Below are 22,637 nucleotides of genomic sequence, written 5' to 3'. Positions count from 1 at the left end.
CGCTGTCCTTCCACAAGACCGTAGCTTATTAGCGGAAGCCTCACGCGAGCCGCTTGCTGTTGCTTGGTTGAGTGGAAGGAAAGTCAAGAGGGAAACAACACCTTGACTGCACTCTACCCTATAAAAAGAATGCGATAATATACTATTTGTGAATTAAATATCAACACATGCCCTGAACTGAATGGTGTGTTGTGATATAACAGCAATGAATACTACTTATTTTTATATAGCAGTGATACAGTTTGCAGTTTTTATGTGCTTAATATAACAGGTTTGGCTATACTCAAATGATTTCACTCCAAACTGATCTAACGCGATGCAGCAGCCCCAAAGGCTGAATTCTCTCTGCCAGGACTTGCAACCTGCGGATCGTCGTTTCAACAAGAGGTTTTAATTCAATTAGCATCCTATTGGAACAAGCATTGGCATAGCCAATAGGTCTCGCTTTTGGGACCTTATAATTATTTAGTTATGCAGCACAATATCCTTGGTGCAGCAATAACTGTTGCATGGCTAAACACTGATAAGGTCCCACAGGCGAGACCTATTGGCTATGCCAATGCTTGTTCTACAAAGCCATGACTCAGACTGGCCTCTAATATCTTAAAATCTAGTGCTTCTGTATATTTCTAAGCATCTTCCTCACCCGGTACCATGAATCTTGCAGAGACTTCTCAAGTCAAAATGCTCAAACAAGGAGGACGCTCTTTTAAATATCTGGGTCCCAAACTGTGGAATGCGCTGCCCCTTAGACTAAGACTCTGCACTTCTGTGGAACATTTTCGTAAGCAGCTAGACATGCCTATTTCAATCTGGCCAATGTAGCTATATACTGTTTAAGCTAGCACTGGGAGGTCTTTTCGGGCAGCCATGCGCTTTATTAACTCAGAAATAAAAATAGAGCACAACAAGAATTAGAGCTTGTTGTGTTGGGGGACCTGGGCCCTCATGCTGCCAATGACTGACGCAGACACAGTGGGCTACATGATACAACTGGCCCGGAGCACGTGCGCTCGGCCTCTTTTATTAGAACTGTGTCACCTGACCAGTGACATCAGTGGTGGGTGGGTGTTTAGTGTAGGGCATACAAAGCAACTAGACTGCTGACCGTGATTCTGGATCACTACATCCCTCCCAAACTTCGGGGAAAATTGAAAATAAAAGAAAGTCCAACCTATGGGAGAAAAAGTGCAGTTCGCAAACCCCACGACAAAGTTCAACCTGCGGGAAGGAAAATGTACATACAATATAATGCTGGACTCTATAGTTTGAAATGAGTCTCTTTGGTGGGTTGCAGGTCGCAGATGGTGTAGTTACTGCATCCAGGACTCATGAGTCACTGTGGCATGGTTTACAGTTGTTCGGCGGGTCCTATCTTCTGTCTGCGCCGCCTGGACGTTGTCTTTTGCCTTGTCTTTGTTTCATACCACTGGTGATAGTTGGTAGCTAGATAGAAGGGTGACGTGATCAGAGTATTGTTGTCTTCTCGGTTCTCCTCTTTAGTCCTGGTCCTTGGTGATGTCTCGGGGCAGGCTTCAAAGTGTTTCTGTGCAGATGAAAGGAGTAGGTGCATACATCCCTCTCACTAGGATGCCCCTCTCGCCGGTATTCCTCTCTCACAAGATGTCCGGGAGGACCTCTTTGCCAGGCTTCCACTGGACTGGTGTTTTCGGTCATGTTGCTACACCATAGCCTTCGGGCCGTGAGTGGGGCGCTCCACGATCTTCACTGTTGTGTCCTAGTTCCACCTGAAGGTTACGCTGTTGACTCTTTTCTTGCACGCGAAGCTTTCCTCTCAGTGGGTCTTACAGACGCACCGTTGTGGACCTGTCTCTCTTGCGGGACTTGCTGCCACCAGAGTCCCTTGAGGCCTTTGCTTCTTTGGCTGCCACGGGTTGGTGTTGCTGCAGAAAAGGTCTGTATCGGCATTGTACAAGCACTTGAAAATTGGAATTACTGGTTTTGCACATCAAACAAAGAATAAGGATAAAACGATTAGAAGATTGAAATTGACAATTTCTGGTCTACAATGATTTTTCATCTAATGTGGAGGTGGTTACATCCTGGGACTGATACAGTACTTGCATCAGCTTCGCTTGTCCATTATCGGGTGCCACACTGAGACAGGAAAACATGTGGACTCTGCTTTGTGGAAGCAGGAGAGCGTGTTGTGCCTGCAACAGCAGCTAGGAGAAACTCATTCACAAAATAGTGCTCACAAGCTGCAAATAAATAACACATACTGAGTAACAGCACATGTAACAGGGGAAGTCCTTATGGGAAGTTACAAGAGAAAAGAAGGTACTAAGGAGTGACTACTAAACCAATTACCCAATTAAAACAAATCATTTTGAAAAGATAATCAAAGGAGCCAATAAAATAAATGGGTGGAAAAAAAGATAAACTTAAAGACCATATTCTGAATACATGTGCCAAAGATACAACCCAAGCACTGCCTAGCCGAAACCTAAAAATATGAGCCTGGACAAATTGCTAGAGAAAATAGATGGGACTGAAGATAAGTTGAGTGTGAGGCAAGCCTTGTGGAACGCAACTGGAGAAAAAGGAGAGCAGAGAGACAACACATTTAATGAGAGAGAGAATGGGAAAAAAACACAAGAAATCAAAAATAATAAAGGAATACAGAGCCAGCCTGGTAATTGAAAGAAGTCCAAGCTAGACTTAAGGTACGTACACCTACAGCAAAATAACACAGCTGTGGTAAGAATCCAGCATAGGGGCGAGCTGCACATGTAATTCAAAGATAGGATTGGAATAAAGAACATGAGGATGTAGATTAAAGGGAATACAGGAGAGGCTAGGTAAGACTGGAGAAAGAGAACCAGACACACACATTCCCATTCCCTGTGTCTCAAATACATCTTCTACTGTTTGTTTTCAGTATTGATGTTCTGAAATTGTATCTTTTCTGCCTCCCATTATTACTGCTAGAATTCACACTGTTGCATCCTTTTTCATAACTATTCTATTCAGCGTTTCAGAACTTGTCTCTAAATTGTACCTCTGTCACTCAGTACATTTGGCCTGTGTATCCTTTCTTCTGCCATCTCTTTGAATTATTTCCTTTCAGGGGGAAAGAGTAGGAGTGGGGATTTGAGATGAAAAGAGAGCATACTGGGAAATTAGAAAGACAGATAAGATGAAACATTGAGTGACAAAAAAATGAGAAAAGCAAATTTGTGACAGAAAAAGTGAGACAAAAAGTCAGCAAGATCAAGGATTCGGATGCAGCAGACAGAAGAGAAGAGGGGAAGGGGGGGGGGGGGAGTCTTCAGAAACTAAATTGTAAAGTCATATTGGAGAGATAGCATAGGCCTGATCGACATGAAACAGAAAGAATTGTTTGCACATGTCAGAGAGCGATACTGTATAATTAAGAAGGGAGTACTATGGACAAAAACTGCGGAAATCCCTCTACCTCCAAGGGCACCCAAAATACCCAACTGATATAAGAAGGGACCCATGATTTGAAAAACTACGAAATAGAACTCTGGACAAAATTATAACATTACTATGCTACTAGGTGACATGGGATTAAAACTCTTTCGCTTCTGCTTCCAACAGTATCATTCCACATAGTGCCTGTGAATAGGGAGGACATAGCTGAAATTTTCAAAATTAAGCTGCAGCCCCAATCAGTTGGTGCAAATTAGTCCCTTGCTCAAATGTGTAGCATGAAACAAAAATACACTAGGGCATTGGTTCTTAACCAGTGGTGCAAGGACTCCTGGGGATTGATGAACATTTTTTAAAATGTAGGAGAAACAAATTTGAAGGTTTGAAAATTTTCAACATTTGATAGTGACTGAAACAAAAGATTTCAATATTTGCGCGTGTGTTTGGAGTCTACTTGTTTTGGTATTTTTGTGTATTGTTTTGAGCTTCAAATTATAGAAATTGCTTAGGCCGGAGGTCCCCAGCTTTCAGTAATGATTTAAGAGAGGTCCACAGAAGTCGAACGTTTATGAACATTGGTACTAGGCACGCGTCGAGAAATACAGACCACTGCACTCTGTAGAAGTCAATAGCAAGGGCAAAAATTGCCACAAAAATGGCACTCCCAGACATCTTTCTTATTTAAGATCTACCGGAAGCTGAGCACTGAGCAAAGTAGTGGTACAACAGGATTCTGAAAAGTAGCATATACAGTGATCACTAGTACAGACTGTACAAGGACTTCCTGGGCATATAGTCTTAGGAGTTTCTGGCAACTTACACAGAACCATCCATTACAGCATACGGCAATGGGGCAGTCCACTTCAGCCATGAGTGTGAGAGAGTATTTTCTTGTGTTCAATCGCTACAGCCTCCTTAAAATTTGTTTACATCAATGACCGGGCTGCTTCTTCAGTGTGAGAGATTGTTAATCGAATGTGTCATTAAAACCTTTTTCATTTAAATGCATTTTTTTCGTTTCACATTTGTGAGGTGCTGGCACATCCCAGAAAGTGGGAATGGGGTACTCTCTGCTTCTCGCAGTATCCCACAACAAGCAAAGACATTGTTAATGGCTGCCACCATGAAACAGGCTTTCACATTCTTTTAGAACAATGATGTTACCCCCAACATAAGATCCACGGATAATAACCTTATCTTCAGAAAACTCAAGAACTGGCTCTTTCCCACATAACCACCATAAGCAAACAGATAGAAATACACAGCATATCTTTCTGTATAAAAGCATTTATTTGTACTATCGATCTGTACCTATATATGTATATTGCTTTGTATAAATGTATAGAATACTTATGTTTATATATATATATATATATATATTCATTAGTTCTGCTTAACAAATTTATATATTACTGACAGTTACATTATTCTAGGTTTTTATCATGTATATAAGTGACTGCGTAATTAAGTAAATCTTTTTATCATAACTATTTATCTACAATTGCTTCACTATTGATCTAAACAATATATCTATCTATATATCTATATCTATATATCTATCTATCTATCTATCTATCTATCTATATATATATATACACATACATATATACACACAACTCCTATGGCCCGCAGGGAGCAACTGACCTCTTTCCAGGGCGGTCACAGCGCTGGGGGCGGGCAACCTCCATTCATAAACCAACAAAGCTCCCCTCTAGCAGAAAAGAGCACGCTGGACCAGGTCTTTGGGGGCAACTTTTGCTTTAAAATGCTAAGCAAAACAGCCCTTTCATGAACCGGACGCGTTTCAGCCGCTTGCGCAGCCTTGGCCACAGGTGAGCAGGCATCTTTGGGTTTACGGCGTATCATGTGACTTTATACGCCCATGTTAAACTACTACACTTTCACCATAGTTTAAACATCATACCTTTCCCAAAATGCATCAGGTAAGTTCATAGTCTCGTAATGAAAGTACTTTAACTGCTTTGCTCTCTCCTCAATTGTCTTCAAAGGCACAAATGCAATCATTATTATTAATCAGAGTCAACTTACGAGATGCAGCGTTTTGTTGCTCAATTTAAAACCGGCCGTTTGCTTCTTAATTAATGCTCACACTTGAGACATTTCCAAAGTCCTTTGTTACAGCACTCGTGTGCTGCACATTCCAAAAGCCTGCAGCGTTTTCCAGAATATTATCTGCTAGATACCTCCGTGCCATCGTGCTGGGACACTGCAGGCGGGTCCCACTCGTTCTGATTCAACTCCAACTCCTATGGCCCGCAGGGAGCGACGGACCGCTTTCCAGGGCGGTCACAGCACTGGGGGCGGACAACCTCCATTCATACACAAACAAAGCTCCCCTCTAGCAGAGAAGAACACGCTGGACCAGGTCTTCGGGGGTTACTCAACCCACTGCACCTCCCTTTTACTCATCCCAAACCTCCTCCTACTGCTATGAGTTCCAGAATAAATAAGAATAATCCTTTCCTTCTATCCCTCCACTATCCTTTTCACTCTATATAAGAGACTAACCTGTCAACCACTCAAATTACTTTCATATTTCACTATACTAATTCACTACTAACACTGTATGGGTTACAGAGTAGCGTGCTACTCACCGAAAAAAAAGCACTTTAACACCCCCCCCCCCCAATCAGGGGTAGCAAGAGCTATAATAATGCAAACCTTTTTTGCCCTTCTCTATCCTTCTCAATCCAAATAACTGACTAACATATCCACCACTCAAATTACTTTCATATTTTTACTATATTAATTCGCCACTAATCCTTTCTGGACTCGGAAGTAGCGTGCTACTTGCCGAAAAAGCGCTTCAACACCCTATCTGCCAGGGATATTAAGTGCTTTATAAATGCAATTACAATTATGTAAAAACACATTTAAAGATGGCACCTCAAGGATCGATGCTTATCTTGGAATGGTTTGGAATATTTTATAATTTTTTTATCATTCCAATATAGCAGGCACGTTGCTTCAAAATGTAGCAACCATCTTGGAATAGTAAAGAACTATGAGATATTCCGGTCGCAGATATTAAAGGCCAGATGTATTGACTCTGTTAATGCTTGTTCTTCTCTGAACTGCCACTAAAACATGCTTCCATTTGTTCTCCTAGTAATGCTGAAAGCACAAATATATCCAAAGGTATGCATTTCAATAATACACAAGTGGATTTACAGTTGTACATAACAAAACGGCTTAATGTTAATGCCACACCATCCAGCATAATGAGACCGACAGGTTCACATTCTTGGTAATAGGAAGGACCTTTTCTCTAGAGAATTTCTAAAAGTCAGGTGTGACATGGAACCAAAGAATGGAGCTTACTTTCTGTATTTGTACAGTTTTCTCTACTCAATGTCAACAGGAGAAGCAGCATATAGTCTTGAAATAATGGTTCCTATCCGTTTTCATTTATAATATACTGGAAAGCATATGATAATTCAGGATTGTAGTAAATGGCATACCATCCATAATACTACCCCATTCTGTATAAATGACCACCCACATTGGCCAGGAAATCGAAGAAGGCGTGAACTACAAAATTAGTAGATGTGGTTATTGGGAATGAGGTAAATGCCACATTCATTAAGAGGCTCGCTTATAGACCCATCCTTGGAAAGACATGCACCAGTGGAAATCAGAGTACTTCCCCAAGTATGAGAATTCTGGAGAACAAAATTAAAGCGTGGAACACTCCTAATCCACATCAACAAATGCGATTATTAAAGACTCGGAGCAAGCTGCGCCACATTCCCGTGCACTTGTCACCTTCTGATGATGCTTCATAATGGCAATCAAAACCAACATCAAAAAGAAATCCCTAGAAGATACCCACATATCATACAGTAAGGAAAGGCTCAACAGACCAGGGCAGCACATGTTTGCACATAGCAACTACACGCAGGTCTTCAGAACCAATTACCAACTGATGACCTTGGATTGCCTGTTTCCCTTCCCCACATGATTCACTTAAGACATTTCTTTCATATTGTTTATTAAAAATATTCTACACAGACACCATGGTTTCCCAGCTTAAACTTGATAAAATATTGTCAAGAATGAATTCCAAAAACAAACATCTTGGCTCCTACTGAATACCTGTAGGTTTCTTTTCTCCTTTTTCCAACTTTGCCTGCTGGGTTTCAGAATAGCCATGCTGCTCTCCCAACTGCTCAATTCTTCTTGCTGCGGTTCCTTTCATACTCATCTGAAGTTGGCTGGTGTACTTTTCATGCTGCAAGTAAAACATGCTATTATACAGAGTTTGCATCACAAGACTCTTGGGCATATCGTACTGTCTACTGAAGAAGATACATCCTAGGCTTCCATGATTCCATCAGATCAGAGGTTTGGACATCCAATGGTTGCTCAAAAGGTGGAGAGGATTTCTAAGATATTTATATGTTGTTGTGTTATATCATTTGAGCAATGTGCGTCTTCTGCATAAAAAAATGCTTTGAAACTCCTAACTGGTATAAAGCACCTTATAAGTACCTAATTCTAAACAAAACTAGCAAAGTCGTGAATCAGCAAGAGAAAACAAAACTATAAACAGACACTAGTGTATCCATTATAGGTAATGGCGCACATACAAGACCACTAATGCCATGTGGGCTACCATTTCCTAACTGTTGACTATTATTTTGAGTATTTTTTTGAATAGCACTCATCAGATAGCAATCATTTCCAGGAATTTCAGGGTGGTTATTTCCATTAAGTCAATATTGATGAGTGCAAGGCTCTTGGCCTGGTGCTGAGTGAATATGGCCATATAAATGGGAGCTCCAAATGTCTGGCCAGCACACATTTTAGAAATATAATGCACACAGTGTTCACAAGAAAGGCAGTGAAGATTTGCATCACAGTTTGAGCAAGGTTTATGGGAGATGACAGGATGGCCAAACTATTACACCTTCCACCGTTCATGGTATAGTAAAGAAGAGAAGGTTTCCAAAAGCAGCTAGAGGGTTTTGAGGTGGGCCATAAAGAATTGCATTTTGACTTGAGCCAAGAGTATAGTGGAAATTGGAAAGTTGGGCTTGGAGTGAGGTTTGCTCGGAGATGAAGAGGATGTAACTTAGAATAAAAATTATATTTTGAGCTACATGAGGAAGATGTTCTGCGGTGAATTATAAGAAAAAACACAGAAGGGGCTGAGTTTTTGTGGCAGTCCCACATGACATCCTACAACTTGAATGGATAGATGTTAAAAGTCAGCTGCTTGAGGTGTCTGCATAATGTTTGTTACTCCTACTAAGGTAAACAAAGAAGCTGTAGCTCTGCGAATTAGGCACGCCCTTCTAAGACTCACGGCTCACCACACCAGCATTGCACCGGTCTATGCAGCAAATGCGTAACTTCTATTAATGGTGAGCAAGATATTCAGAAGAAACATTAGGGAGAGGATTAAATGCAAATGCACCAGGAAGCAGGTCAGTACTAACAGTGGTTGAACACTATCCAACAATACCTATGGGTAACTCTTCTACTGTCATATTACTCCCTACAGTAATTTTCAAAACACAGCATTTGCATCAAAGAAATGGATGCTTAGTGGATGACTGTGGAAAAACACAGCAACAATTATTAACATTCCAATGTTAGTGAGTGTCAAGTATAGGAAACAGCAAGTACTATGTCATCCTATGACCTACTTATGAAAGCACCTGTGCATCCCAAAATGTTTCACAGCACTAAGAAGAAAAGTTAATGGACCTGGTGGAAGCAGGTCTTTCACAAAGCTCTAATCACCACAGCCAAGGTGAAAAACGTTGAAGATGCAGAATTTTTATTTGGGAGGAGAGTCAGTGGAGTTAGTAGTCCTGGGAGTAGTCTAGTTAAGTTGCGAGCACGTTCTCCCTTTGTGTGTACGACAGTCATCGTTCTTGCCTATGTTCCTCTGGAAACATAACAGTTTCTATATCATTGTTCAGCAGACAGACACAATGAAGAGCGATGAAGTTAAAATGGAAGGGCAGAGAAAGAAGGTCAAGAACACTATTTTGGGAAAAATGTGAACGCACACTTACATACACAATATAAATCTAACCGATACAAAATAAACAAAAGCCAAAAAAAGTACAGTCAAATACTAAATATGACTTTCTAGTGAGCCTTCCCAACAAAAGGTGCTCTCAACCACCAGCATCTTTGCAATCAAAGTCACACCACTCTTGACTAGCCGAGAGATTTGCCAATAGGTCATGGCGCTATAAATGGTGTGTGTATCCTCTACGTAGTGATTCTGGCTAGCAAACCTAGGAGGCCTACAACCTTTAGTGCCCTGGACCCTTAAAACACAGTCATGGGAGGTGTCACAGGCAGCGGGACCGTTGCAGGTCCATCACTCTTCCCTTTCTTATGTTCTAGTATTAAGGCAATACCAGAGTCATATATGAACAGTCCTATATAGGAAAAGAAAAGGCCATGCTGGAACGGCTAGGTGGAGCTGGGTAAACAAAAACAAAAAACAAGTTTTGGATGGGAGGAATACCTTCCTCAACTCAATCAAAGTACAGCATTAAGGCAGTGCAACACAAGACATAGATTACCTCTTGGGCCTGCGACAATTGAAGTGAGGCAATCTAGAGCAGTCCGCCAACTATACAACACAACAAAAAGACACACCTGTTCTAGAGACCCCTACTTATCTTGGTGATAGCACCTGGAGGTGGTTTCATCAACAACACTCACCAAATGTTCCTGACCAAAGTGGGTCACTTCTGAATGAGAGCATTCAATTACATACAACTTTAGTGAAAAAGCGTTTCTCCTGTTTCTCTTCTGAATCCAGTCAGTATGGTGATAATTAATGTATGCTAGAACTTTAATAATCCAATTAAAACAACTATTTATACAATTTCACATGTTTAGCTGCGAGTTACAAGGTAGTAATCACTGCGAAAAAAAGGTCCCAAGAGCCGAAACATTACACAAATGGAGTCCCCAAGGCATAGGAATGCTACAAGATCCTGCGGTCAAAAATGTTGGTGAATCGTGCAAGCACCATAAATAAAATTGGAAAAGAGCGGCTGTGCGCAGTACCACATCTTTACAAAAGATTTCTGGAGCCCTGCACTGGAGTGCAGAAAATTCAATGTTGCAGCTCACTGGAGAATATGTAACAGAATATTGAGACCATTTAGAGATTCATTAATTCAGCTCACAAAAAAATCCATGCTCCTAATGCAGAAAGCTCTTTAATAAAGACGAGTTCTAAACCGTGAAAATGCGGGCAGGGCTCTTTAAATGCTCCTACTTACAGTGGGGGAAAAATATATGTCCATTTAAAACACACAAATGTTCTAGATTTACTGCGCACTTACCACATAATTCCAATACTGAGTTGCAGATCTAATTATTTTTGCTAGTCTGTAAAATACTGTACTGTTGTATAAAAAACGGTTAACAAGTAGTCAGCTTTGCCATGAAAAAACCAATCTACCGGGAGTGCTGTTAGAAACAAAACAATCTAGTTTATTACAGAAAAACAAGGTAAAAATAGAACTCTTATGATAAAAATAGAAACTAAACTGAATGTAGTCTTGTTGGAGAAAAGGTCGGCACGTAAAAAAAAAAGACAGGAGCAGAGGATAGCAGCAGAGGTCTCTGGAAAAAATGTACATGTATATATGAAAACAAAGTCACAGATGATGAAGTCAGCGCTGACAGGGAATGTGAGAAGTAAGTTTCTATTTTAGTAGCAAATAAATGTAATCCTGCACACTGGAAGTCGCTTTGCAAAAGACTCGCTACTGGAAAGTGTGACCGCAGAATGAAAGCACCATAATTACTTAACCACTGTCTGAGAAGTGCATACCATCCAGTAAGTACCGGTGGGTAGAGTAGGAAAGGCTTTTTAGACAGCCACTTCGCTGGTATGTTATTAAAACTTTGGAACTGTCAATAATTTTATATAGTTTGCGTAAATAAAATGGTGGGATAAAATTTCAACTGAAAAGAAAAAAAACACACACACTTAGCCAAAGGACTGACATTTAAAATGTTTTCGGAATGAAAATTCAACCACAAACAATTTTGCATCAAATATCTTATGGTTTTAAAGTTGGGTGACATTGGGAAATGTAAAATCCAAGCAAATCGTTTTCTACCCTCACCCAATTTCGAGAGTGGGGTTTGAAACTTCAGCCACTTCTACATATGGAAATGCTACAATACATTACCTGTAAAATACAGGCATTGCCCATACTTTATTACCTGTTTTATTGTAATATTCTTCTATGAGAGCTTACAGAAATATTCCATACAAGACAAAAGCATGTCAGAGATGAATAGACGTAATTTAGGGGTCACCAGAAGCAACAACTAACCCTGCATTGCCCTTTGTGCCCACTGGCGTCACAGGTATCAGGATCATTGCTTATAACATAACTCACATAGTCATATTTAAGTCTGTTACCCCCCCCCCCTTGCCTCATCACTAGTCTTTCTGCTGTGCAGCGTGGCTAAAAATAAAATAAAAAAGAAGTGATGATGCGGTTGTAGCACTATTTTGTAGGCACGTGCACATAGGCTTCTTTTATTTAGAGAGCAAGATGGAGGAGAGATAGAAAAGCGCACAAGGTAGATAGCTGGAAAACACATGCCCTCTCTTGGTGTGCTTAAACAAAAAAAATATAAAGTTGTTCCCTAAAAGCGAGCAGAGGAACCAATAAAAGAAATGGTAAATAGGTTATGCGCCAGGAGAGGGAAGAAAGGAGGAGAACAGGCTGAAACTAGGTAAGCCACCCAAGAGAAACCAAGCACATAAGAGTGACAGTAAAGACACCCAAAGGACGGCAAAGACAAGGATGCAAGCCCCTAAATGCTCTTGGTAAGCTCACGGTGAACAAGTTACTTACATTCGGTAATACTTTCTGGTAGAGACTATCCAAATGCAAATTACTCATCTTGTGAATATTCCCCAGACGTCAGCAGTGCCTCTGATGCCATTACGCTCGGGAAATGATGTGAGGGGTCTATATAGGCACCACTCCTCCTCGCTGTCCGTTGCTTTCATGGCTGTCTATGCCCCCAGATGTAGAGGCCCAGTAGCAAAATGTTTGTGACCAGTGTGCAAATTCCTATACTTGGGATCTTATTAACAGACAGTCCACACATGGGGAGGGTCAGGTAGGAATCGGAGGCTAGATGAAGTCTCTACCAACAAGCATTTGCAATGCAATAGGTCTCGCATTAATTAAGTTTGAGCTATTGGCATTACTAAATATTGCAACACCAATTGCATCAAAAGTCTATAAATTATAGGCCAAAAAACTTTGAATTTATTTTTGTAGCAGTGGTGGCATGCTGCGCTTTAGATGAATATGTTTGGAAGTAAAGTGCGCCATACTTATTGCTACAATTGTTAATTGTGGATGTTTTAACAATTGATGTGAGCACTGATGGCTGGTGGTGTGTGTGCCTGTAGAAAGTATGCACTGATGGCTTGTGGTGTGTGTTCCTCGTGGGACTGTGCACTGCCAGCTGGAGTGTGTGCGCCTGGTGGACGCGTGCACTGATGGCTGGTGGTGTGTGTGCCTGGAGAAAGCGTGCACTGACAGCTGGTGGTGTGTGTGTGTGCCTGGTGGAAGTGTGCACTGCCGGCTGGTGGTGTGTGTGCCTGGCAGAAGTGTGCACTGACGGCTGGTGGTGTGTGTGTGCCTGGTGAAAGCGTGCACGGACGGCTGGTGGTATGTGTGTGTGCCTGATGAAAGTGTGCACTGACGGATTGTGGTGTGTGTGTGCCTTGTGAAAGCGTGGACCGACGTCTGATGGTGTGTGCCTGGTGGAAGCTTGCACTGATGGCTGGTGGTGTTTGTGCCCAGTAAAAGCGTGCTCTGATGGCTGGTGGTGTTTGTGCCTGGTGCAAGCGTGCACTGACGGCTGGTGGTGTTTGTGCCCTGTGAAAGTGTGCACTGACCACTGATGGTGTCTGTTCCTGGTGAAAGTGTGCACTGACGGTGTGGTGACGGTGCGGTTGTGGGTGTGGTTGTGGGTGTGGTTGTGTGTGGTTGTGTATGCATGGTTGTGGCTGTATGTGTTGTTGTGGTTGTGTGTGTGTGGCTGTGGGTGTGGTTGTGTGTATGTGTGTGGTTGTGGGTATGTGTGGTTGTGGGTATGTGTGTGGTTGTGTGTGTGGTTGTGTGTATGTGTGTGGTTGTGGGTATGTGTGTGGTTGTGTGTATGTGTGGTTGTGTGTGTGTGGTTGACTTTACCAGTGCTTGTTTGAAATAAATTGCTCAAGAATTTCCTTACATTTTGGCTTGGGTCATTTTTTCTGAAGGCAAGAAGAGCAGACTCGGAAATATTCTTTCCCAGTTACTGATGTTCTAGTTCTTTGTGTTCGAAAGAATGGACTCATTTTCCAGTATTATCTGAATTGGAGCCATTGTCAAGTGTCCCCCCTTTTGATATTCTGCATAAGTGTAGACTCAAAACCTTCGTTAAATGCCCCTACTTTTACCTACATTTTTAACCAAAATACCTCACATTACATTTCCTCTTTACCTTTAGTTTTACCAAATTTTGTGAAGCTTATGTTGCTGCTTTTAGACTTGAGTGGAAATATAGGTATTGTCATGTCAATTATGCTAACCATGCGTTTGATGCAAGTGTTCAGAGTAGTTAATAATCCTGCATGAATAATGTTAAGCTTGCTGTACTTAAAGCATATCGTAACTTCATGGTGTCGAGCACGCATTAAATGTACGGCTTGTTCAAATAAAAGGATAGGCTGTCGTTTTACTACATTTAATAGTTGATCTGAAGTAAGAAATTACATCATGGAGTTCAAATATGCCCGTTCTGTAGTTCGTTCCTTAACACATAGCATGCCCGTTCTTAAGCAACAGTGTGATGCGGGCTGCTGTTTTGTGCAGAGTGCTGTGGTTTGGTGCAGTGTGATGAAGGGGCCTGCAGTGTACTGGTAGAAAGAAGTGTTCTGAATCTGCACTGCAATGAAGTGAACTACTGTGTGCTCAGTAATGCAACGGAGTGAGCTGCAGTGGAGTGCAGCGTGGCCCAAGCACTGTCTGGTGTTGACATCCTGGTCTGTCCATCACATTGGAGGCTAGCCATGGGCTGTATCTTCGTTCCCGCCTTCAGAGATGAGCTTGTAACCGAGTTTATTAACTGACCTACCGCAAAAATGGTATGTTTATCTTTGAAGCCGGGAACGAAGATACTTACATACCACAGTTTAAGTTTAATATACACTAGCCAGGAATGTCCACAATTACATATACTGAGCAGAAGGCATAGACGAACCCCGCCTCCACCCAACAATAATTCTAGAAAATAATGTGAAATGCATTAAATAGAACTGGGCACTTGAGCAGGCGAAGTTCACGTACGCCTTCCAAATGCCTACATTGACGTGACACCGTCAGGAAGTGCTTCCTTTCACTGAACACATACTGCATTCTGGGAGTTGTAGTTTCACTTCTACCGGTAAACTCAAGAATCTAATCGCTCCCGAAGGTGCCACACGATTGAGCTGCTGGCATCTTTGCGCCCCGACACATGACCCATTCACGCACCAGAGCAAGGCCTGACACCCATTCGAATACACGTTGATGTTATCGAGCAACATAAGGTTGTGAGCAGTCTCACTGTAAACGTGACGTGTACATATTTTATACATGAGGTAACACTGTCCAGAAAGATACTGGACGTATACTTGATAAGTTAAATGTTTAAAAAGAGGGAGGGGGTTAAAAGACAAAAAATAAATGCACATTACTTTCAATTGAGATGGGGGCTTTAGGAGGGAACCATGACTAGTTAGGAGTTAATATAATGCATGGTAGATGCACGAATCACATAGCACGAATCACATAACACGCAGGTGCGCATAGCCATACAAGTATCCATGGGGAAAGGTCCACACCTCACTACTTACTCATATACGACGTGCCATTCTATACGTAGGGAAAAATATAAAACAGCAGCAGAAAAGTGTGCCAGAATATGACAGATGCCCCACTCATGAGACATATAAAGACCCAGTATCCGAGCAATATACTACTGAAGACAGCCTAAAAAACCTCCTATCGCAACACCATAGTCCTGCTTGTCCCTCTCGTAGATCTTTCACATGCACTGACGCAGGTGTGGCCGTGTATGAATTCCTGGGAACTTAGCTACCAATAGACGATAGCACCGAACATAGGTGCCAACTCCAGATCCGGTACTCGCTAAAACACGTATGAACAATTACATTGCATTCCTTGCTATCAAACACTTCTTTTAATCCTTACCCGCATTACAGTAGAGGCAGCAAGCCAAAAACAAGATGTTTCTGTAGCGGAAGGAACAAAACTGAAACCTAGGAGCCGCGCGACGTGAGCTGTCTATAGATATAGATAGAAGCTCACGCGCGCGACCCAATCCCAAGGCGCGCGTCGGAATACGACTTTGCCATGCGTCTCAATGTGCGCGTGGCCAGCTCCTGTCGCCCCTTGTTTGTCGGCTGAGCCAAACAGTTAACTTCTTTCAAGGGTGGAGCACAGCTAGCAGGCCCCTGCTAAAATCCATCTTTAATGAGCCTCGACAAAGGATTTGTGTAGTTTTCCACAACTTGTGAGGTCTCGGACGCAGGAAGGGCTGGAGGGTGCCACTCCTCTCAGACGAGATCGGCGAGGGTGAGAGTCAGGAGACCCAGTCCTCACAGGTGAGCTCCACACGCTCCCGCTCGGCCGCCTACCATGACTCTCCCCAAGGAAACCCTGCAGCCGGCCCTGGCCTACGAGGTTCGCGGCATGTCAGGCCTGCCCAAGAAGCCCAGCGACGCGGACCTGAAACGCGCCCCGGGGGAGCTGGAGCCGGCCCGCATGCCCACGGGCCGGCTGGTCATGCACAGCATGGTCATGTTCGGCCGGGAGTTCTGCTACGCGGTGGAGGCCTCGTACGTCATGCCGGTGCTGCTGAGCGTGGGCCTGCCGCGCAGCCTCTACAGCCTGGTCTGGTTCATCAGCCCCGTGCCGGGCTTTGTGCTGCAGCCCGTGGCGGGCTCCGCCAGCGACCACTGCCGCTCCCCGTGGGGCCGCCGGCGGCCCTACATTCTCGCCCTGGGGATGATGATGGTGCTCGGAACGGCCCTGTACCTCAACGGCGCGACACCGTGGTGTCAGGTGAGCAGACTCCTCTGGCGCAGGCCACACGGGAAATCGTAGCCTCGTTTCCATGAGTCTCAGTCCAAAATTAATATGGGCGGCATTACTGCCCGTTGTGGATTAAAGGGAGGCAAGGTTAACTCGCGGTTATTGTGCGCGTGACACCTGCAGACCCTCTGCCACAGTTTCATTCCGAGCGCATTCTCCATGTTGTCACTGGTATGACGCACCGTTACCCAGTCCGGGACTAGCTCTTTTCAAGTTTAGCCCGCGCCATTACATGCAATAAGAACAAGCACGGAATAGAAACCTGTGGTGCACAGGGGAGCTGACGTGGGAATCGAAACCAGTGGTGCGTGCGCACCAGAGGAGCGGGGGCAAGGGAGCGCGAAGACACGCCGAGATGAGGTAGGGGATGTGTGTATGTAAGCGCCGGGGGTTCTGTGTGTATGTGTGTGCGTGCACGGGGGCAGGGGGGGTTCTGTGAGTGTGTGTATGCGCGGCGTGGAGGGGGGGGTCTGTATGTGTGTTGTGCATGTGTTGTGAACTGCCTGCCGGAATCGGAGCGCGTGTTCACGCGCGCGACCTGATCCCGGCAGGCTGCTGGGTGCGCGTGCCAGTCTCTTGTCCTCTCCTGTTTAGTCCTTGAAAGCCGGAATGATTACATTAGTCTCGCTTTGCGACAGCAGGCCTTTGGCCTGCAATCGCAGGGCGAGACCTAAAAAGGGAGATGCCTAGCAAATGTCCAGGACAGGGACTCCACATGTCAATGCAGTGGTAGCAGCTTCAGCCCTGGTAGAAGGAGTAGGCAGTCCTTCTGGTGGCTTTTTAGTCAACGTGTAGCAGGTCTTAATGTAAAGAATGATCTAGCAGGAGATGGTTCTCTACTGAACATCTATGACTTTTTTCGCTTAAGAGAAACCCAAAAATAGCTGATTGTATATGATCACTATAAAATCTCAGAGCTCTCTTGGGGTTCAAACACTAGGGTCTCGCCTCCTTTGAGGGATGAGTAGGAGCACAGAACACCAGCAAGGTGATGTTTTGACCTATGTAGATTGGCGTTACAACTTTTGCCAAGAAGGATGCCTATGTCCGCAAAACAAGCTTGTCAAAGAAGAAAGTGGTATATTGCAGATTGTAACTGCCACTCATGACCTGCTAGGTGGCGCCGGCAGAGCTAGTCTGCCCAGACATTCTATGGTTCACCATCGTGAAAAATTCTTAGAGGCCCAGCCATTTCCTGAGGCTCAGGACATCAGGGACCCCATCATACTCTGTTTGTTACAGTACATTATGGTGGTGGTGTCCATGAGCACCTGTACCAGCCACCCCTTTATGGATGGAAGAATGGCTTTCATCTCTAAGCGTCTGGTCCTCTGGAGGCTGAAATGGAGCTGGGAATCTGCCAGAGACCAGAGGCTTCTGATCGTCACCCCTCCCAGATGCCACCCAAACCCAGAGGCGATTCTTCAGTTGCCAATGTCAGCTCTGGTTGGGGAAGGAAGAGGGTTCTGCTGCAAACCCAATCGCTGTCCAGCAACACAAGATCTTTTGCAGTCTCCTCTGAAATCTGGACATGGTCAGAGAGGACCCTCGATGGTGGGCTCACAGAAGTCTGATCTCACTGCAGAACTCACATATGATACCTGGAGTGCTTGACCAGTACGATGCAGGAGGGCATCAGATCCAGCTGCCTCAAAATTTACCTTATTGAAATTCAGGAACGAGACTGAAAGATCAGAATATTAGCCTGAATGTCCAGGACTCTCCTTTCCAGGGGAAAAGCACTAAACTGAATTGTGTCCGGATTGACACAGATGAAGCGGAGCATCTGAGAAGGAGTCAGGTGTGACTTTGGCATGTTGATAGTAAACCCCAAATATGGCAAGAAATATGTGCAGTGGTTTGGAGGTGGCAGATGATTTCCTAGGGCAAGCCCCTCTTCAACAGCCAGTTATCAAGATAGGGGGAAGACTGGGACACCAGACCTTCGAGGAAACGATGCCACCATCCCCATTGCTTCTGTGAACACCCAAGGGGAACTGGTGAAACCAAAGAGGAGCTATATTAACAGGAATTGTTCTTGCCCCGCCATGAACCACATTTAGAGCTGATGGGCCTGTCGAACAGGTAAATGGAAATATCCTACAGGTTCAACACTACCATTCTGTTTTCAGGGTCAAGCACAGGCAAGACCGGGCCAATATAAGACGTTTGTGGGGGTGAGAGGTCAGTGGACTCGGAGGCCAGTTGACCTTGACCGCAGGAGCAGTGGGCACCGCGGCCTCAACTGCAAAGCTGCTGGGCACCCTGTTGAAGTTGGATTGTTAGAGGATGCCTCTGCAGTAGCCACTAGGGAAAGATAGGGCTGATGTGGTTAGCGATGTGGGGCAGATAAGCCCAGGGAGCGAGAAGTGGCACTACTCTCCTTGAACCGCTCTAGAGAAGAATATTGTCTTGTCCCCTAACAGGTGAGTCCCATCAAAGAGTTAGCCCATGAGGAAGGACTGGACATAGCTTGAAAAACAGTAATCGCAGCCAAGCATGGTTATGAATCCCGAAAATGGTTCACCCAATTGAATTGATGTATCCAAGCCACAACAACTTAACTTGGATGCATTACGACCATCCTGTATAGCCTTGGTGAGGACAGCTCGGAGATCTTCTGAACACATGGGAGGACTTGAGCCACAGAATCCCAAAGGCCATGGGAATAGCATTACAGTAAACAGCTGCCATTTACCGATCTAAGAGCCAAGTTGGTGGATGAGGCAACTCTTTTCAAACATCTCCACCCATTTTGTCTCCCTATCATGTTGGGTAATAGTGCAATTTTGCTGGTCTGCTGCATAAAGTAACGTTGGGTGATAGCTGAATGTTTTGTTGTTTGGCTGCTTGAAATTGCTTGTGACACTGCATTTTCTGTTTTACTACTGTAAGGAAGCTCTGTAAATACTGCTCGCCAGTATCTCCCTTACCAAAGTCTGTTTTCTGTGCTTGTTTTCTACTGTTGTGCTATTATCCTCTTTATTCTGCACCATTTTACTCGCCGTACAAGGCCCCTGCCTCCCAGACAGCTCCTCCCACTTCCCAGGGCTACCTAATGAAGCCACAGTGCGGCTGCGTCAAAGGCAAGCCTGTCCATGACAGAACCATGCCCAGTGCCAGGATCCCTGCCCCCCCTCCCCACATTCTCACAGGCACTCCACCACAGAACTCCATGCCCTGGAACACGCATGCAACAACTGCTTCCTCGCATCACCACCCTACACAGCGGGACATTTCACCTGCATCCACTGCTGATTCACTGCCACTCCGACACCAACTAACACCACATTGAGTAACGCCACGTCAACCCCGGATGCCAACACCCCAGTGGATCAACTCAACTGCCTCCTTATCAATGCCAGATCACTCTGCAAACACACCACCGAAATCTGGGACAGCATCTCTACCATCTCCCCTGACAAGACCTTCATCACAGAGATCTGACACACCCCCACATCCGCTCCAGACATCACCACGGCAAATTTCACAGCTACAAGAGGAACCACTGCGACCACACCAACAGACACGGCGGGGGTATTGCCATCGTACAAAAGGAATCAATCACCAGCACCATCGCCAATGATGCTACCGAAGCGTCGACGCCCAAACCCCCATCAAGGGACACCCTTGCAGACAGACCGCCAGGACCACGAACCGGCCTTAGCAACACCATCGCCAAATTCATCGCACTGTTCGCTGAACACTACATCTCCCTGGAAAACCTCAACTTCCACCTGGGTGACTCCACCAACACCAACTTCATCAACCTTCTGGAAAGACTAGACAACATCGCCCTCAATTAGTGTAGTGTGGGTTATGGGCCTCTTTTTGCATGCATGTTAAGTTAGCATGGCTTATTAGGGGTTTAAACGCAATTTTCCCTTTTTGCTGCTTTTGCATACGGCACTGCTTAGCTGTTTTTGCTGAGTTAGCTTTCAAGAAGGTCTATACATGAGAAAGGGTTTGTTTTTAGACGTCTCTGGGCATCCATCGTGTCCCCAGTCTGTACAGTGAGTGCGGAGCCTCCAAGGTTATCATAACGTGCGAGCCTGTTTATCAGCGTGTCCGTGTAACACATTTTAGGCACAACAATTTGGCAGCTGCAAGCCAAGTAGGATTATGGCACCTTTATCATAGCACACTTGCAAGAATTGGACACACTTGGAAGATTCCAGCATGCAGAGAGACTAACCGATCCTGATGTAATTTACACTTACTGAGCGGACAGGTAAATGGGGTCCCCCTAAAGAATACTCCAGAGACCTTCAATAGTTTTATAATACATAGTTCCTAGATAGGGAGAGTGCTTTAAATAGGCGCTTTTATCACATGTTTGCACTATCATTGTAATATGATTCCTCCTTTTGTATTTTATGGAATTGTAACCATGCTGACCGTATTATTCTTAATCATATGTATGCTTATGTTGATTAAAATACTGCGCTTGAGATCACGTCGTTAAAATAAACATTTTAACCTTACTGTGTCTCTATTTTACTCCTGTTGTGGACTGGTATGAAAGTATAACAAAAGAGTGTTCTCAATTCCCACCATTCCTGAGAGGGTCCTAAGTCGCATATTCTAGGTTGTCTAATCATTGGTTTCTTTGCTATAGGACGAAGAGCTAATGTGACACTGATTGCTAGTCTGGTAGGGGATTTTGGGTACTAAGGTGAGTTTTGGCACACCCTAATTCACTGAGGTCCTAAGTCTCTGTGCACAGTTCTGTGTTTAAGCAGAATCCCTGTAACATGGCGCCGCCAACGAGCGTGGTCTTATTGTGAGACACTTGAGTAGGGTTTATATCAGTCTACGACCCCCTCACTATTGTTTCCGGTTGACCGTAGTGACGGAAAAATAACCTACCTATAGTTACATAGGTTTATTCAAGCTTGATCAAATTAAAATGGTTTACTGTTTGAATTACTACCCAGTTGAGTTTTTTTGTGTCACGTTGTACTTCTCACTATTAATATTTTGATATGGCTGCGGTTCATATCCCAGCACACAGTTGTGTAGCTGTGCGTAATCATTTGCAGGAATAACTCATTTCTATGGAGGGACAGGCATTGGTTTTTGTGGTTTCAGCTGACGTGACGTACCCGTTTGAGTTGTGTTACTCCTGGGTCACGTTTCCGGCGGTAGATGCAGTTTCTGTTTTTTTTTCACTCATACACCCTGCTGATGCTCCTGCAGTGTATTGCCGAGAAGTTCGACCAACTGGAAGCAGTGTTTCCTTATACAAGGCCTGTTGAAAAACACAGGATCCTTACAGTTAGTTTGCAGAAAGAATTAGTGCCTGACGTAAATGAGTGTACAACTTGGGGTTAATTTTTGCAGCTGTCTACACTATGTGCTTTGGCACCCCGTCGATGACTGCACTGCCCTCTGATCAAGCGTGTTCAGGGTGATCACGGACCGGAGGCGGCTTTGGAGTTGGGGATGCGTCTCGTAGGAACTTTTGACAGGGTACGAGATCTCATCTTTGCAAATGTCAAGTGGGATGAAGTAAGTTTCCAAGTCTATAATGCTCTGTGGGAAGTCCCTGACGCCGACAAACCCCGTCAGTTACCGAAAATTATTACAAAGGCTTTTAAGACCTTAGGCCGTAATAGTTTAGGTGTTAAGCCTTTCACTAAGAAAGAGAAACAACAGCAAACTAAACAAGGGTCGTCTGATAAAGATGAACACCCAAAAGTTCAGAAACAGAATTGGGGTAAGAACAAAAAACAGGGGAAACAGCAACAGAAAAAGGGTTCCCGTCCGGCTTCACCTACACCTACCCCTGTTGAGCGTAAATATGATTTGTGCAACGCAGTACTATTAAGTCACCTGATAGGTTTCAGTTTCCTGAACAACGTTCTCCTCGCTCTTTGCAGTAAACATCTGTAACAGCCACCAGTGGATGAGGCGGCAACGGTTAAGGTGCCCAACAGAGCCGTGAGCAGCCTAGTAAGGCTGACGGAAAAGGCAAGCAGGACGAGACACCACGTTAAAGACCACAGTTTCATAAGAAGAAAGTTGCTGTTGTAACAG

General features: G+C 44.2%; 1 protein-coding gene across 2 annotated transcripts in view; it reads right to left on the bottom strand.

Moving 5' to 3' along the window:
• The window catches only part of CEP170B (centrosomal protein 170B), a 415,026-nt gene that overhangs the window by 184,249 nt on the left and 208,140 nt on the right, over nt 1-22,637 (bottom strand). For both annotated transcript variants that reach the window (XM_086937908.1, XM_086937909.1), the window contains exon 6: nt 7,534-7,669. In XM_086937908.1, the coding sequence (XP_086794034.1) occupies nt 7,534-7,669 (136 nt within the window). The remainder of the gene's footprint in view (nt 1-7,533; nt 7,670-22,637) is intronic.

Source organism: Lissotriton vulgaris, chromosome 9 (assembly GCF_964263255.1).
Source record: "Lissotriton vulgaris chromosome 9, aLisVul1.2, whole genome shotgun sequence".
NCBI lineage: Eukaryota > Metazoa > Chordata > Amphibia > Caudata > Salamandridae > Lissotriton > Lissotriton vulgaris.
This window is presented reverse-complemented; position numbering and strand designations above follow the sequence as displayed.